The following is a 17,831-nucleotide window of genomic DNA, read 5'->3' on the forward strand; positions in this document are numbered from 1 at the left end:
CCTCCTCCCTCCCTCCAACCCTCTTTCCCTCCCTCCTCCCCTCCTTCCCTCCATCCCTCCTCCCTCCCCTCCCTTCATCCCTCCCTTCCTCCTCCCTCTATCCCTCTATCCCTCCTCCTTCCTCCTTTCATCCCTCCTCCCTCCATCCCTCCTCCTTTCATCCCTCCTCCCTCCATCCCTCCCTCCCCAGCGCCGAGCGTGGCGGGACCGGGACCGGGACCGGGACCAGGTCCGGGACCGGGTTCGGGACCGGGTCGGACCAGGACCGGCTCAGGACCGGGTCGGGCCGGGTCCGGGCAGTCCAGGGCTCCTCTGGAAGTTTGTGCGGGCCGGGAGCCGCAGCGCCCGTGCGGAGGCTCCGCGCTGGGGCCGAGGGCTCCGCAGCCGCCACTATGAAAGGTGAGGCCGGGCAGCCTCGGGATCGGGGGGATCCTGGACGGGATGCGCTCCGTGATGTCCCTCTGCTGCTCTGGGATATGGGTTCCCACTGCTCCGCATGCCGGAGCCGTCCTGGAGCTCATCCCTGCCTTGTCCCGGAGAGCCTCGCTCCCTTCGTCCTGGAGCCTTTCGCTCCCTTCATCCCGGAGCGCTTTGCTCCGTTCCCGGAGCGCTCCGCTCCCTCGCTCTGGAGCATGGGGCTCCTCACGGCCACCTGCCCGTCCAAGGGGCAATCGCAGATCCCACCGCATGGAAAAGCCCAAACTGGGATAGGGGAGGGACAGGAGCCCCCAGTTCCTGCTGCAGCTCCATAAGGGAGTGGGGGCCAAGCTGGCGAGGCCGAAGGAGCAGCGGGATCCACATGGGGCAGGACCGGGGCACTGGGTGAGTTTTGGCATCCATGTGGGTTTGGGGCTGAAACGGAGGGATCCGACGGCTTGGGAATGAGATTGGGGCAGGATGAAGTAAGCCCAGAGCCCGATTCCAGACCCCACTTGGAGAGGCTGGAGCTCAGCTCACAGGGAGCTTGGGGCAGCTCGTGGGGGATTTAGCCAGGTTTTCCTAAGGAGGCAGGATGTCCCCCCCATCCTCCACTTTCCGTGCCGCCTGCGCTGTTGCTGGTAACAGTTTTGAGGCTGGAAACATGGGATTCAGGACCCTCCCTCGCTTGCTTGCAGCAGACGAGCTCATCGGAGGCGAGGAAGAGGAGATGCCATCCTTCCGCTCCAGGGTGAACGGTAAAGGCCGAGGCCCCCGCGTCGCCCGCGGCTCCGGCCGTGCCGGTGCCAGGGCCCCATCCCTCCCTCCCGGCCCCAGGCAGGAGCCGCCCGGGCTGCAGCCGCTGCCGGAGGAACCTGTCGCTGCGGGCGGCCGTCGGGGCGCTCTACGCGTTCGCCCTCCTGCTCGCCGTGGCCGTGGCCGTGCTGGCCTCCGTGGGTGAGTCTGCCCCGGCCGCCCCTCCTTCCTTCCCTCTCTCCATCCCTCTCTCCTTCCCTCCATCACGCATTGCCCGCAATGGGCCCAGGAGTCCTGGGGTGGGCAGGGAGCCGGGCTGGAGCAGGGACAGCGGGAACACCCCGACCTGAAGTCGCCTGTGAGTCGGAACCATCTCTGGGAGGAAGAGGATGGATTTTCCAACTGCGGCCCAGTGTCCCGGGAGGAGATTGGGATGCTCGTGGTCCAGTGCCCACCTTCTCCCCACAGTGTTCAAGAAGGTTGACTCTATCTCCAGCGACATCAGCTCGGCCCAGAGCTACTATGAGAAGAAGATCTCGTCCATCCAGGAAGGTCTCCAAGAGCTGGGTGAGCATTGGGCGTCCCAACCATCCCCTGTGGTGGGGACCAGGGGGACCTGCTGCATGGAAGCGATGGGCGACGTTCCCAAGGAGCAGGAAGAGCCCCGAGCTTGTGGTCCTTCATCCCATGTTGGGATGGGTGGTTGTGGACAACATCTCTGGTGTGTGGCAGGGCCATAGGGTGCAGATGGCTCCTTGCTCGGGATGTCCCCTGTCCCGCCGCTCCCTTGGGTGGCACTGGCGTGACGGGGCCCTCTCTCCGCCCCGCAGACGCCCAGTCCGTGGGGAACTGCTCCCTGTGCCGCGAGACGGGGCAGCTGGGGCAGGAGCTCCGCGGGCTGCAGGGCGAGCTGCGGGAGCTGCAGGAGACGCTGCAGGCGCAGGAGGCGCAGCTGGCGCGCGCGGCGCGTGGGCACGAGCGGCTGGCGGCGGCGGGCGACGCGGCGGCGCGCGAGGCCGCCGGCTGCTCCGCGGCCGCGGCGCACGCGAACCGCAGCGCGGGCCGCCTGGCCGGCCAGCTCGGCGGCTGGCAGGCGGCCACGGCGGAGCTGTGGCGCTCGCTGCGGGCGCTGCTGCAGGAGCGCGCCGAGGCGCGCGCGGCCGCGCAGCGGCTCAACGGCAGCGCGGCGCAGAGCGCCGAGCGCCTGCGGCTGCTGCGCGCGCAGGCCGACGAGGAGGCCCTGGCGCTGCGGGCGCTGGCGGGCGAGTGGCAGAACCAGACGCGGGCGCTGGGCGCCCTGCGCGCCGCCGCCACGGCCGCCGCGGAGCAGCTGCGGAGCGCGCAGGGCCGCGCCGGCGCCGCGGCGCGCCAGGCCGCCCGCAACGCCGAGGGCATGCACGAGCTGGTGCTGCACGTGATGGCGCTGCAGCTGCAGCTGGACAACGTGTCGGCGGCGCTGGACGAGCACGGCGAGAACGCGCACGACCTGCGCTACCACAGCGCGCACGCGCGCAACCGCACGGCCGAGCGCTTCGAGAGCCTCGAGGGGCGCATGGCGGCGCACGAGCTGGAGCTGGGCACCATCGCGGCCAACGTGAACGCCACCGACGGGCACGTGCACAGCATGCTGCGCTACCTGGACGACGTGCGGCTCTCCTGCACGCTGGGCTTCCACAGCCACGCCGAGGAGCTCGGCTACCTCAACCGGTCGCTGCGGCTGGCGCAGGGCGCCACGGAGCTGCTGCGCGAGCGCTTCGGGCTGCTCAGCGCCCGCCTCGACTTCGACGTGCGCAACCTCTCCATGCTCATGGAGGAGATGAAGGCGGTGGACGTGCGGCACGGGGAGATGCTGAGGAACGTCACCGTGCTGCGAGGTGAGCCGCGCGCCTCTTGTCACCCTCTGTGTCCCCGCGCGGATGGAGCCTTGGGGATGCCCCTTCATGGGAAGGGATGGGTGCATTGGTGGCCATGGGCATGGGAAAATTTGGGGCTGTTTCATGGGGTTCCTGTGGTCCCTAGCGGGAGCTGAGCCCTTGGGAGCTTCCCGAGCTGGGAAGGGGAGCGCAGGGTGCCCAAGGCCTCTCCCATGGGCTTGGGTGGTCTGGGGTCTCCTCCTCCATGGGCCTGACAGAGGAGTCGTCTTCCCCTGCATCTCCCATGTTGGGGTTCATGAATTCTCCTGGTCCTCTCTGGTCAAGAGGATAAGGATGGGAATGGGGTGGGGATGAATATGAAGATGAGGATGAGGATGGGGTTGAGGATGAGGATGGGGATGAGGATGAGAATGGGGATGGGGATGAAGATGGGGATGTGGGTGAGGATGAGAATGAAGCTGCTTATGAGAATGAGAATAGGGATAAGGATGAAGATGAGAATGGGAATGAGGATGAGAATGGGAATGAGGATGAGAATGGGAATGAGGATGGGGATGAGGATGAAGATGTGGAGGAGGATGAGCATGGGGATGGGGATGAAGATGGGGATGAAGACGTGGAGGAGGAGAAGGGTAGGAATGGGGATGTGGATGAAGATGGGGATGAAGATGAGGATGGGGTTGAGAATGAGGATGAAGATGTGGAGGATGATGAGGATGAGGATGGGGATGAAGATGGGGATGGGGATGTGGGTGAGGATGAAGATGAGGATGAAGATGTGGAGGAGGATGAGCATGGGGATAAAGATGGGGATGAAGACTTGGAGGAGGAGAAGGGTAGGAATGGGGATGTGGATGAAAACGGGGATGAAGATGAGGATGGGGTTGAGAATGAGGATGAAGATGTGGAGGATGATGAGGATGGGGATGGGGATGAAGATGGGGATGAAGACGTGAAGGAGGATGGGAATGGGGATCAAGATGGGGATGGGGGTGAAGATGGGGATGAAGATGCGGATGGGGATGGAGCACCCTGGCAGCATCCCGATGAGGGCTGCAAAGCGCAACCCAGGGAAAAGCTCCCCCCGAACGCCAACGCGGGGCTGAGGGGTCCCCTAACCCCCCCCGTGGCCGCTCACCCTGTGCCCTCCCTCCCCAGGAGCGCCGGGGCTGCCGGGGCCCCGCGGCCCCAAGGGCGACGCGGGCACCAGGGGCCCTGGCGGCAGCCCCGGCGAGAAGGGCGACGGGGGCAGCCTGGGCTCGCCGGGCCCCCCCGGCGCCCCCGGCCCCGCGGGAGCCCCCGGCCCCCAGGGCGAGCGGGGCCCCCCGGGCGCCAAGGGCTTCCCCGGCCTCAAGGGCGCCAAGGGCAGCTGGGGGCAAAGCGGCTCCATGGGGCAAGCGGGAGCGCCGGGCGACGCGGGCGCTGCGGGACCCACCGGCGCGCCGGGAGCGCCGGGAGCCGCCGGAGCGCCGGGCAAGCCGGGAATGCCGGGGAAACCCGGAGCCGCCGGCAGGATGGGCCCGGCGGGAGCCAAGGGGGAGCCTGGCACACCGGGGCCACCAGGGCCACCGGGGCCACCGGGGCCACCGGGGCCACCGGGGCCTGCGGGGCAGTGACAGCGGCGCTGGCAGCGGGGGGACCCCGCGGCCGCTCGGGGCTGGTCCCCGGGCACCAAGATGTGCCTGCACACACGCGTGTGCAAACACACACGTGTGCAAACACACACGCGTGCACGCGCAGAGTGCTTTGCATAACTGCCCTGGCACTGGGGCATGCACACACGCACACGTTTGCACACCCGCGTGCACGTGCAGAGCTGCTTCGCCGTGCACTGGTCCCGGGGCTTGCACACACACGTGCACATGCGTGCTCATGCAGAGCTGCTTTGCTATGCACCGAGTTGTGCACACACACACTTTTACACCCCCGTGTGCACACACAGAGCTGCTTCCCCGTGTAATGGCACACGTGTGCACACGCAGAGCTGCTTCTCTATGCGCCAGCAGCAGGGCTTGCACACACACGTGCCATGCGTGCACACGCAGAGCTCCTTCCACATGTAATGGCACCGGGGCTTGCACACACGCGTGCACGAGCATGCACACACAGAGCTGCTTTGCTATGCACAGGTTGTGCACACACACACTTTTACACCCCGCGTGCACACGCAGATCTGCTTCCACGTTTAACGGCACTAGGGCTTGCACACACGCATTTGCACGCCCGTGTGCGCACACAGAGCCTCCACACACACCCACATGCACACGGAGCTGCTTCGCTGTGCACCAGCACCGGGGCCTGCGCACGCTCACATTTGCACACGCGTGTGCACACGCAGAGCTGCTTCGCTGTGCACCAGCACCGGGGCCTGCGCACGCTCACATTTGCACACGCGTGTGCACACGCAGAGCTGCTTCGCTGTGCACCGGGGCTTGCCTACACCTTAGCACACCCACACGCACACACAGACCCCACATTTGCACACGCGTGTGCACACTCGTGGAGGTTCCCTGGCATCGTGTCTCGTGTGGAGCCGCTTCGCTGCGCCCTGCGCGCTCCGCAGCCGCCTCCGTGCCCATTCCCGCCCCATTCCCGTGCCGGAGCCCGCGCGCTGCCGGCCGGCCCGGCGCTGTTGCTGTTGGCTCGGCCGCTTCCTGTTTTCCGCGCCGGGGCGGCGAGCAGAGACCCGGCAGCTCGTGACACGGACCGGGGATTCCCGGGATTCAGGGGGATTAAAATGTTCCACCCGAGCTGCCTGGCTGCATCCGTGCCGGGGGGACGCGGGATGGGAATGGTAGCGGGTCGGGGGGACGTTCACCCGTGGTGCCAGGGCGGATGCGGCGCCCAGGGGACACGCGGCGGCCGGGGGGGACCCGGGCGGGCAGCGGGCGCCAAGCACAACACGGTGCAGCTGCAGGGCCGGGGTTGCTGAAAGGGCCCTTTGACTGCGGCGAGGAGGAGGAGGAGGAGGAGGCAGCAGCGGCCGCACTTGGGCAGCCAGCCCAGCCCTGTGCTGCCCGGACTCCTGGGCCCCTTGGCTGCGTGTGGGGCTGGGGGTTGTGACTCAGCATCCCCAGGGACAGGGGTCGGGGTCCCCTGTGCTCACCCTGGGGCATCTTGGTTGTCACCTCCCAGCGCTTGGCTCCCATGGAGCAGCTGCGGGGCTGGAGCCGGGAAGAAAATCCCGGCTTCACCTTCTGTCGCCCAAATCTGGATACCCGCAAAGTCCCCCAGTCCCAGGGTGACAGTGCTGGGGGCTCGGGAAGAGCAGGCAGCTCCCACCCTGGACCAGGATGTGGGAAAGCTAAGAAGGGTTAGGAATTATCCTGGGATCAGAGGAGCTGTGCGCAAACATGGGCCTCCCCGGGAGCAGACAGGGGAAGGAGAGAAATGGAGCAACACAGGAGGATGGGGCAGGGGGTGCCAGGAAAGGCTTCTGTCCCCAACACCCCATCCCATGTCAACACAGGAGGCGGCCCTCTCTTAAAAGCGACGTGGCACCAGCATGGTATGAATTTATTGGTGACGCAGATACAGGTGCTGCTCCGTACACGCTCCTCGCGGCGCCCTGCAGAGCGCTCGGAACCGAACTGTGCAAAACTCGGCTCTTCCCTGCCGGCTCCTCGCGCTCCAGAGGAGGCTTCCAGGGAACGGCCCAGAAACCAAAAGCAATTAAAGAAAAACAAAAAGCAACGTGGGTGTATTCTCACCTCGTGCCAGCGGGGCACAGGCTGGGGCTGCACCAGCACCGTCATGGCCTGAGATTTCCCAGCAGCCGGGACCGGGCAGGGATGCCAAAGTGTCGGGATGAGGCCCCATTTCCCCGGGATGCTCCGGCCGTGCAGACGGGGCTGGTGCAGTCTCAGTGCCGACGGGACAGCAAGGAGACAGCACAACTGCTTTTCTATTTCTTTTTTTAAACCACCCTGGATTAAAAGCCAAACCAACACCTTCCCCGCAATAAATATCATCGTCTTTGTGGACTGAAATCCAATTCTCTTTTTTTTTCTTCCACCCGCGTCCCTTAAAGAGATGCATGTGCAGATATGGAGATCTTCTCTGCTCAAAGGTTGTCCATGGCACAGAGCTGGTCAGAGCACCAGCAGAACCAACTGGGTTCTGAAGAAATGAAGTCAGAGTTTGCTTTTTCGCTCTTTTTTTTGGCATTCTTGGTGACGGTCACACACGAAGACATCCCAGATCCCCTCAAGGTGGAGAAAGGTGAGACCTTATTTACATGAAGTCATCCGAGTCGTTGCCGTCCTGCAGAAAAAAAGGAAAATTGGGATCATTGCACACACTGAAACGGGAAGTGGCTAAAGGGCCCTGTCCTTCACCCATCCCCAAAAGGCTCCTGTGGCACCAGAGCTCACCTGATTAGAGGACATGTTCTCAGCCTTCATTAGCGACGAGTAGCTCCTGAAAGGGAAACCACAACATCTCGTGTTTAGAAGCCACCAGCAAAGGAGTATTTTGATAAAACGAGACCAGAAGAAGGTTCTGCCTTTCTAAATTCAGACAGGCTAGACCAATGCTTGCCACTCTCCCACGGTTTGGCTGCAGAAAGCCCAGCACACACAATCTCCATGGTTTGGCTTAGAAACTACCAACTAGATAATCCCAGGAGGAAGAAAACCCTTTACTTTTTGGGGGGGACGGTCAAGGATCAGCTCGGGGAGAAGGGCAAGAAGGCAGGCAGGCCCCTTGCTCTGTAACATGGACAAGCCTGCTGGTAACTTCTCTTACTCTTAGCCAAGTCCTCTTGCTGATCTCTACACGGGCTGAATCACTCAGCAAGACACAGGAGGTTTTTCAAATACCACTTTCACAATCATGTACAGATAAGCATGACTTACTGTGACAAAAGGAATTTCACACATTAAAAGCAAGCTTTTGGGGCCAGTGAGCTGATGCATCCGGTGCCGAGGCACAAACCCACGTGCGTTGCTGCATGTTTTGACTCAGATGGCAGAAAGGTCAATCCTGCATTTCAAAACACTCGCTCTTTGTTTAAAGCACTGTGCAGTGGCTTAGGGAAGACTGAGGATTCGCACAGGTTTTAAGCTCCCGTCGTGGTGCAACGTGGAGCTTTACCTCATGCTCAGCTTTACCTAACGAGTTTCCTCCCAGCGCACAGGCAGAGCCAAGCACCTTGCCAAACTTCCCCCGAGGACAAGCACGAAAAGGCACAGTTCTTCTTTCCAACAATGGCTTAACATCCGGGTTTATTTTAGGAGCAGTTGGGAAAGCGCGTTCATTGAGGACAAAGGGAACCACTCGGCCGTGCAGACAGCCCCGTCGGAGCTGCTGACCCACGACTCTCCCCCTGCGCTGATGGAAACTGCACGAGCTGGAAGCTGGCACTGCAATTTATTACTCACCTAAGCTCTTCCAGCTCTTTCTTCTTCTTCATCTCTTCCTTTTCCTTCCGCTTCATCTCCTGGATCTGGGCTTTCTTCTCGTTCCTTTCCTCTCTGTCCCTGGCTTCCTTCTCAGCAGCCAGGTCTGGGAAACGCTCCACTTTGGTCTTCTCCAGGCGGTTCAGTATCTCGTTCACCTTTTTCTCCACCGTCAGCATTTTCACCTTTGGATTGCAAAGAGCTATGATCCTTATAAAAAAATACTTCTATTTTGGCACTTTCTCAATGGAAAGAAAACACCCTATTTCTGCTTTACACATGACTGAAACCCACAAAAACAGATGCTAAGAAAAATAACTGCCACCTCAGCCTATTCAGCAGGTTGTGTAACAGCAAAGAGTGACCCACTCCCAGCACCCCCAAGCTGTATCCACCACGTGTAAGCACTGCTGGGTGCGTAAGCATTTCCAATTTGCTTTCTTGCTGCATGTCTCAACAGAGGCCAGGCAGCGAGCACTGGTCTCTGCTGATCCCTAAAGGGCTGGTAGCAGATCTCTGCAGACCTTTTTGGCATGAGAAACTCGCATGTTGAGCTTCTGTAGCCTGCAGTTCTTGTTCTGTAGCCTGGAGGGGTTTGTTGGTTTGGCCCGTTCCTGCCCCAGCACAGATGTGTTTTATCCTAACAGCTGCCTCTCTCGAGAGCCAAGCTGTGACACTACCAGTTTAAGCCTAAGATTATATGGGGACACTAACTGGGGCTTGGGAAGACGCCCAAGCCCACACCAAAGCTAGGAAGTTGCCTCTCAACATGTTTATATGCAGGTGTCCGTCTGCAGCGAGTTAAAATATGTTGTCAACAGCAATAAACTCGAGCACACAGCACAGCCTGACACTTCATACCGTTCTGCATCAGCTGCACAGGCTGCTGGTTGAAACACGTGCTGTGCACTCCAGCCACAGGCTTTCAATTTATTTTTCATATATCCAAACGCATCTCCTGGGGTCTCTCTGAGCCTTCAGGGGAGATTGTCTCCTGCTCCAAGGCAAGCTCTGAAGATAATTTCCCTACCTCCTACTGCAGGAACGTTACGGGCAGGGAAAACTTGCAGCCTGTCAGTGAAGGTGACCTGCTGGCACCCAGCACTCACATCCTTCTGCCTGTGAAATCCAATCTGTCCCACATCCATGTCCGCAGTCTTCTTCAGGTTAGTCCACGGCGTGTAAACCACGTTGACGTTGTTCATCTTGCAGCCTAAGAAGCAGGGGGAAAGAAAGAGAGAAAACGTCTTAAAAGTGAGCGTGGAAAAGCTGCGTGATTGACTCCCCACCGTTACCAGCCAGGTAAGAAAGCAGCGGAAAGGACAAAGTGCTCCCAGTGTCACAGGAGAACGGAGTAACCGACCGCGTCGTGTTCCGCAGTAACGCGAGCGCTGCAGCGGCGCTAATGAAATCCAGATGGATGGAGCCTGCGCCAGAGGATCGAGCGCTGCGCACGGGGCCCCAGGCGGTGCCGAGGCGGCCCCTTTGGCTCCGGCAGCGGCGTGGAGGCTCCACCAGGAATCCAGGACGTTCAGAATTCCTCCCTGCGCGAGCGCAACGGGCAGCCCCGGGAGCGGCACCCGCTTCCCGTAAGAGTGTCCGGCACGGAGAACATGCAGAAGCTTCACTTGATCCCAAACCCACATGTTCTCTCCTACCTCCCAACAGACACCCCAGCAGCACCAAGATAATTAGTATCTCCCGGTATCAATTAGTACCTCCCTGTATCAGTAATTAATATTACCTTGAATGCTATTAGCCTTCACTAGGTGGGCACAGTCTATCAAAACTTCTTTGGGAATGTCATCCACCGTCTGCCCCTGCGACAGAGCAACGCGACGTGAGCACCGAGGCCAGGACGAGGGATCGGCTCCGCACCCAGAATATCCCACACCGCAGGTTTTACAGGACACAGAGCTTGTAAGGAGAGGCTCCGAGCACCACAGCGACTCGCATCCTGCTTTTCCTAATGATATCCTCCCCATTTCAGTGCAGAAATTGTTTCTAGGCACACGCCTGGTGTCAGGCCAGAAATCATTCACTCGACAGTCCTGGGCCCATTAAATTCCCCGCTCCTCCCAGCATTTCGTAACGGAGGCTGTAAATTCCTCCTCTCCACATGGTCATTACCTGCATCCCGAGGGAGCCCCCAACTCTAGAGCTTCATGCAGGCAAGAGGCACCTGCTGCAGAGCAGCTCCTCGCAATTCTTACGCATGCAAACGTTAATTAGGACTCATTAAGAGCTGCAGGATTACCTTGTGTAACCGCAGATACACGTGCGCGGAGGAGAGCTTATCCACATGAAACCTATAAAACAAAAAAGCACATTTAATTGCGAGTTGGCAATCTGTTCCCAAAGGTCTACTTCCCAACAAGCGACGTAGCGGCCGCTCCATGGAAAAGACATCTGCAGGAATGTTCGTGGCACTTAGAAACACCTCAGGAAGCCTGAGCTTATCCTTCAAGAAGCAGCACCTTAATGAGAGCAAAAAACAAACCTTCCTTCCCTGTTTTAAGTGATAGTCGACCCTCAGACAACACTCAGTGGATAAGTCTCCATGTGCAGTGTTTTGGTGCATATTCCTAGGAGAACCAGCAAACTATCAAACTCTTTAGCAGCTGCTGCTATATGACTTATATGACTGGTCTCAAGCTCACACGGCAAAAATAAAAGAAAAACAAGTTACAAAACCTACTTTCTACTCCTGATATCACCCACTTCCCTTCCAAGGACAGGAGGGGTAACTGAATTCATGCCACCTTTGGACCTCCAACCCTGGGGTTGCATTTAAGCTGCTAACTGGCCTTGGGAAAGGGAGGCTGCAGAAGGGAGGAGGCCGATGCGATCACTCAACCCGGCTGCTTCGGGAGAGGCAATTTGTTTCCAAGCACGGGAACATGCAGAAGGTGCTCCAGTACCTACCAGATGTCTTCAGGCCAGCCGTATTTTATTAGGTCTTCGTCTGCAAGAATAAAAGCAGCAACGAGCAAGGTTAGACACTGCCCAGAAGTTACACAGAAGCAGAACGGGGCCTGCACGCTGTCGCTGACTGCAGCAGGACACAACCCCCATGCTAAGAGTCACCATTTCCAAAATACACAGCGGCTTTGGCAAACCCAGACTCCAAATACGTCCTATTTCCCCTCTCCTCTGACACACCTCTATCACAGTGTTCCAAAAAATTTAAATTAAAATATTTCTGCAGGTATCTAACTAATGGAGATGGAGTTTCTTTCGGAGAAGGTCTTCAGGACAGCAATACAAGCTCTCCTCACTCAGAGTGAGATTACCTGGTTTCACATCAGGTGCTGATTTGGAAACAGGAGATGCAGCAAAGCTGCAACCTTCAGCTCATGGGGAAGGACAGGAAGAGAAAACCTATGGGTATGAGCAACCACTGGGGAGCACAGAAACACAGACTAAGCAGAAGCTGGGAGATCATCAATTACAAACCAAAAAGCAGCAACTTTTATCTACAATTTTTTCAGTTTATTTAAATCATTCTTATTTATTTGGAGGATCATAAAACTTTAGCTATCCTTGCTAAAACTAACACTACAAATTCCACACGTGTAAGTCATAATAACTTGCAAGGGTGGAAGCATTTTTAAACAATATACAAATTCAACACACAAAAAAAGACCTTCTTTCAAACAGTGTTAAACCCCACAAATCCAAACCCAATCTGTTAGGAGCTTCTCACATATATTAATATACTTACTTTCGTATTTATCTTTTCCCATGTAAATGGTGTAAACGGAAGGAACAACTGAGGGATAGAAAGAGGAAAACAAATCAAAGGGGGTTTTGGACAAATTGTGCAAGGAGGCAGTGAAGGAGACACCAGTTTCGGTCACTGAAATTGGAATGAGAAACATCTGATCCACTCCACTTCCCTCCTGGGGCCCAGGGAAGACTGTTTGGCATTTGCTCCACGTTCCATGTGTTTAAGAGGACACTCGGAATGGTGTTGCCACCCGTTTTCCAGGGATGATGACCCAAGAAGGAAGGGCTTTCCGAGCAAAACACCCCTGGTCATCCACGGGCTTCGGCCTCTACAACCAGAGTGATAAAATCTGTGCAAAGATGCAGGTCTGTGAGCCAGAAATGCCAGGAGTTGTCAGGAGGACATTGCTGACCTGCCTCAGAGCCCTCACGTTCCGCAAGGCAACCGAAACAACCAACGGCACAAATACCAGGTAACAACTTGCAGTCCTGTTTGAGCTGCTTGGGGGCACTTTGAACAACGTCACTCTCTTCTTCAGGGCTCATTCCCTGTTTCTGGAAAACCCAACAACTCTCCCTTTGAGCCCCTTGGGCCAGTACAGCTGAAAGACCAGCACAAAGCAACAATGTGCTACAGTCGAGGAGAGCTGATTACAGAGACCCCTGAGCAACCTGAAACCTCGACCAACCAAACAAAAAAAAAATGTTTTCATGAACAGCCACAGGAAAATACCAACCATCTACCTGTTTATGTCAGAAAGAAGTGATGCAGGAATGAAATATAATTCTCTTATTATTCTACAATAATAGAATAATACAGAAGGACGTTACTTCCAGTCTGTACGATTTAACACTTTGGTAACAGTACAACACGTTTTGAGCAAACTGTAAGGGACTTCATAATTACAGCCGTCTCTCTGGCAACCTAACCAACCAACAATGCCAGAAACCCTTTGCTATCATGAACTATCATTTAAAGGATATAATTTGTATCTTTAGCCCACATAATGACCATACTACTGCAGTTTGTCTGCTTGCAGCACCACCAAAGTCATCCCCCTTAGCTGCAAGGCATTAGATCATGTCCCTTTTCCTTCCTCCCAGGAGAAAAGTCATCTTGTAGGTCAGGAAACACAGAAATCGTTTTGAGTTTCCCAATAGCAGCCGCTCATCAGCAGCAAGTGCTTATGTTACAGCATCAAATTAAACTCTCAGGGGGTATCATCAGCACATCGGCTCATGAGAGCGGAAGAGGCTCCACTTTCTGCATCAGAACTTTTTTAAACTGAGCCCAAGAACAAATTTATGTAGGAAACATCAAAACCAGCAAGCCTGGCCCTGTGCAAGGAAGACAAGATATGGGACACTGAAACGCGTCTCGCTGAAGAGCTTCACCTCCAGAGCTGAGGAAGATGATGTGCCAGCTTGGGAAGAGAGTGGGTAAACTGTAAAAGCCCAGCAGGAACTTAAACGAGCAGGTTATATGCTGGTGGAATGAACTGGTGCAAAAAACAAACTATTATATGTTTCTGTATATATATTCCTACACTGTTCACCGTAATATCATCCCAAACTGCAGCTTCCAGATGCCTTGGAAAGAGCCAATAATTTCATAAGGGCAAAACATAAGTGTTTCTAGCTGTTCAGACAAAAGCAACGAGACTCTCCACGCTTTGCACCCACCCCCTCGCGTTTCCAACGGTGTCAGAGGCCGCTCGCACCGCTGCTCCCCACCCCGGGCCCGTCCGCAGCCGCACGGAGGATCCTCCGCGTGGAGACCCCCGCGTTGGGAGCTTTAAAGGCCCCTTTGCCTCTGCCCTCACCCGGCCGCGGCTCAGCGGCTCTCGCGGAGGTGGCTACGGGCCAACAGCCGCCTCTGCAGGAAGGGCTCGGGGGGCGGCAGCGCCTCGCGGGCCCGGAGGCCGGTAGGGGGATGTGTCGCCGTCGGGGAACGGGCGGGGGGATCGAGCCGGCGGGCGCGGGAAGGCCTGGAGCCGCCCCTGCGCGGCCTCTCACCGTTGGAGGTGAAGTAAAACACCATGGCGGCGGCGCGGGGGGGCGGGTCGCAGCGCGGCCGGGCCCGGGCTCCGCTCGGCGGCCGCCGCCGCGCTCCCCTCAGCGCCCAGCTCCGGAAGCGGAGCGCGGCGCATGCGCGCTGATGGCAGCGCCGGGGAGGCCGCGAAGTGCGCGTGCGCAGAGCGGCGCGGAGGGGCCGCCTCCCTTCCGTGCGCATGCGCCCAGCGCTTCGCTCCCGCGCCGTGAGCGCTGCGCATGCGACCTATTGCCTGAGCCGTGAGGGCAGTGGGCAATGCGCATGCGCACCGTTGCCAGCAAGGTGAGGGCGAGAAGAGCTCTGCGCATGCGCTCCGGTGCCTGGCAGCGCGGGCAAGCAGCACTGCGCATGTGCAGCCTTGACCTGTGCTCCCGCCGCGAGCCTTGTGCGCATGCGTAAAACGACTCCCCCCACTTCTCCGACGGCCTCCCCCCCCCCCGGCAAGGTGCGTGTGAGGCGACGCGTGGCCGCGCTGAGGAAAGAACTGCGACCAGAGGCAACTTTAGAGCCCGAACGTGCTTAAATTGACATTAGAGGGTGGGCCTCAGTGGGCTGCGTCCATGGCGCTGCTCTGCCCGAGTCGAGCCCCTTTGAGTCCTCATGGCCATCATGGGGATGTCATGGCTCTCCTGAGGGGTGTCACGGGTGGGAGACAGGGGCAGCAGGTAGAGAAATAACCCGGGGGAAAACAGATTTGCTGAGCGGTCTGTCCTGCAGCAGCAGAAGGGGATGCACTGTCACTCGGGAGAAGGAGGAGGCTCTCTTGGCTTCATGAATACTCGTCTTTGGTGCCACTGCTGCCTTGGCTTCCACAGAATCACGGAATGCTTAGGGTTGGAAGGGACCTCTAGGGATCACCCAGTGCAACCCTCTGCTCCAGCAGGGACACCCAGAGCACGGGGCACAGGGGGCATCCAGGCGGGTTGGGGATATCCAGAGAAGGAGCCTCCACAGCCTCTGTGGGCAGGGCTCTGTCACCCTCACAGTAAAGAAGTATGGAGGAAGAACTCTGTATTCCTGGCTGTTTCACTGGCTATTCCTTCCTTAGAGACATTTAGCCGAGGGGACCATGTTCAAGAATGGAGAGACCCCCCTACCCTGTTGGCTCTAGGAAGCCTCCTGAGGCTTCTGGTGGTTTCATGTAGTAACAGCGGGTGTCCATTGTGGAAGCCCATCCACTCCATGAGTTCACCCCAACAGCCCCATGGTGCAACCTCTACATCCTACGGTCCAGTATAGTTTTCTCCAACTTTGGGCCAAGTGTGCACAGTTTCTGAGTGAGAGCAGGTTTCAGCAAAGTGCTGTAAGGTCCCTTCTGTTACATTATTGTTCGGCAGAGGTAACGCTGGAATTTTAAGTTTATCCTTTAGCAGATGGGAGAACAGGATCTGTAGTAATCAGATTTCATAGCACCGAGCACTAGATTTCTGTATGGCCCAGCCATAGAAATGCTGCAGAGCCATCACCACGGCCATATCCAGCTCCTTTGGGTACCTCCGGCTCGTTATGGGTTGGGAATGTTGCTTTTCAGTTGCAAGTTACCATCGTTAATGGGAGATGCTCTTAACTGCAGGGCTCAGATGGCCCATTTAAAAGCAAAGCACACGTTTACTGCTCCAAGCTATGTGAATTCCTCTCATCGGCTTCATAAGCCAAACACCTCCCTTGCCTCTTCCGAGGGAGCTTCCTTTTGCACGATCTAAGGATATTTCTTTTGGCACTCGAGATATGTAAAATTAAGTCTCCCCACTGGAGAAGCTGCTGGATAACCCCGACAGCCCGGCCCTTATGCTGCCCTGCCAGAATTCCTGAGTGAGCACATGTGCCCACCCCGTTTGCCTATCTCGCACGCACAGAAGAGCAGTGGGTTGAAAACAAGAAGTGTCCACCAAAATTGGTGGTTTTGGGGAAGATTTTGGCCACAGGAGGTGCATGGTGGTGCGCGCCCCCCCCCACCGCCTACAAATCCCAGCATGCCCCGCGCGCCACCCCGCCCGGAGGCCGCGCTGTGCCGCGCGAGGCATGCCGGGAGTTGTAGTTCCCCCGTGAGCGGTGCGCGGCGAGCAAAGCCGTGGGGCGGGTCCAAAGGGACGCGCGTCGCTTTGGCCAATGGGAGCGAGGTTCGCGGTGAGTGACAGCGCGCTGGGCAAATGGGGAGCAGAGGGAAGGGGGCCGTGACGGGCGGGAGAGCCCGCGCGCTTTTGAACGCGCGGGAGGTTTGGCGGCTGAGGCGGCGCTGAGGTGAGGAGGAGTGTGGCCAGCCCCGCGACGGGAATGGGAACCAGGGGCTGCTTGGGGGGGTGTGTGAGGGGGTCTGGTGTGGGGCGAAGGGTGTGGGGAGCTGGGTTGGGGGTCTGGTGTGTGTGTGGGGGGAGCTGCGGGGTTCTGGTGTGAGCTGAGGAGCGTGGGGAAATGGGGACTTCTGGGGGGGTTCTGGTGTGGTGAGAGGGGAGCTGGTGTGGGGTGAGGTGTGGAGAGCTGCGGAGGAGTCTGGTATGGGGAGCTCGGGGGGGGGTTGATGTGGGGTGAGGAATATGGGGAATATGGGGAGCTGGGGAGGATCTGAGGTGGGGTGAGGAATGTGGGGAGCTGGGGGGGTGTGATGTGGAGTGAGGAATGTGGGGAGCTGGGGGGGGTGTGATGTGGGGTGAGGAATGTGGGGAGCTGGGGAGGATCTGAGGTGAAGTAAAGAATGTGGGGAGCTGGGGAGGATCTGATGTGGAGTGAGGAATGTGGGGAGCTGGGGGGGGGTGATGTGGGGTGAGGAATGTGGGGAGCTGGGGAGGATCTGATGTGGAGTGAGGAATGTGGGGAGCTGGGGGGGGGTGATGTGGGGTGAGGAATGTGGGGAGCTGGGGGGGTGTGATGTGGGGTGAGGAATGTGGGGAGCTGGGGAGAGGTCAGGTGGGGTGTGTGGGGAGCTGGGGTGAGGGGGTCTGGTGTGGGGTGAGGGGGTGCTGGGTAGTGCCAGATTCAGGGTATATTTGGGCCGGGGGGATGATGCTGGGTTGAGCCTAGCGCAGTGTCCCGTGTGGGCTGCTGTGGCCCAGGGCCTGTGCAAGGTGCAGATCTAGAGGGGACTGTTTGACTGTTTGATGTGCAGGATTCTTGCAGGTGCCAGCGTGAGGGTCTGGCACCCCCTTGTTGTGCAGGGCATTAGCGGGAGTTTTTGGGGCAAAGCTACGAGTTGTCCTGGAACAGCTTATGGCATCTGCAGATTAACAGTGGGAAACTTTTAAGTCCCTTCAACTTCTTCCCACGTCTGCTATCCCATTCTCTAGCGATCCGGGCTCTTTATTCCGTGCTCCCAGCGCCCGTGGCCGTGTGCGCGGTTGTGCAGCCCCCCTTTCCTCGTAATGCCCCCTTGCTGCGTTCGGGAATCGTACAGCCCTTGATCTAGTTACACAGCTGGTGGTTTTGAATCCCTGCCAAGGGGTTGTGTTGTGGCCCAAAACAGCTTGTCGCTCGCGGGTCACTCGGTCACCGCTTCCCGAAAGCGGCATAAACACGCACACGTTGTGGAGAACCTCCCTCTACTGGCAGATTTCTGAATAGGTTATTAAATAAGTTATTCAAGCACGTTTTGAATGTCTTACCATTAGT

General features: G+C 58.1%; 2 protein-coding genes across 2 annotated transcripts; one reads left to right on the forward strand and one right to left on the reverse strand.

The window, feature by feature from the left end:
• Positions 1-1,081: 1,081 nt before the first annotated feature.
• Positions 1,082-4,663, forward strand: SCARA3 (scavenger receptor class A member 3). The gene is made up of 5 exons (XM_088530717.1): positions 1,082-1,175; positions 1,255-1,374; positions 1,642-1,740; positions 2,004-3,047; positions 4,206-4,663. The coding sequence occupies exons 1-5, from the start codon at positions 1,082-1,084 to the stop codon at positions 4,661-4,663; spliced, it is 1,815 nt and encodes a 604-aa protein (XP_088386843.1).
• A 2,515-nt stretch (positions 4,664-7,178) lies between these two features.
• Positions 7,179-14,251, reverse strand: CCDC25 (coiled-coil domain containing 25). Its single transcript, XM_088530718.1, has 9 exons — positions 14,192-14,251; positions 12,171-12,218; positions 11,372-11,411; positions 10,704-10,755; positions 10,191-10,266; positions 9,556-9,659; positions 8,429-8,631; positions 7,421-7,466; positions 7,179-7,310 (listed from the first exon to the last, which is right to left on the reverse strand). The coding sequence occupies exons 1-9, from the start codon at positions 14,214-14,216 to the stop codon at positions 7,281-7,283; spliced, it is 624 nt and encodes a 207-aa protein (XP_088386844.1). The 5' UTR covers positions 14,217-14,251; the 3' UTR covers positions 7,179-7,280.
• Positions 14,252-17,831: the final 3,580 nt, after the last annotated feature.

This window comes from Tinamus guttatus, unplaced genomic scaffold, assembly GCF_059628265.1.
Source record: "Tinamus guttatus ecotype Peru unplaced genomic scaffold, ASM5962826v1 Tinamus_guttatus_pri_ptg000386l, whole genome shotgun sequence".
NCBI lineage: Eukaryota > Metazoa > Chordata > Aves > Tinamiformes > Tinamidae > Tinamus > Tinamus guttatus.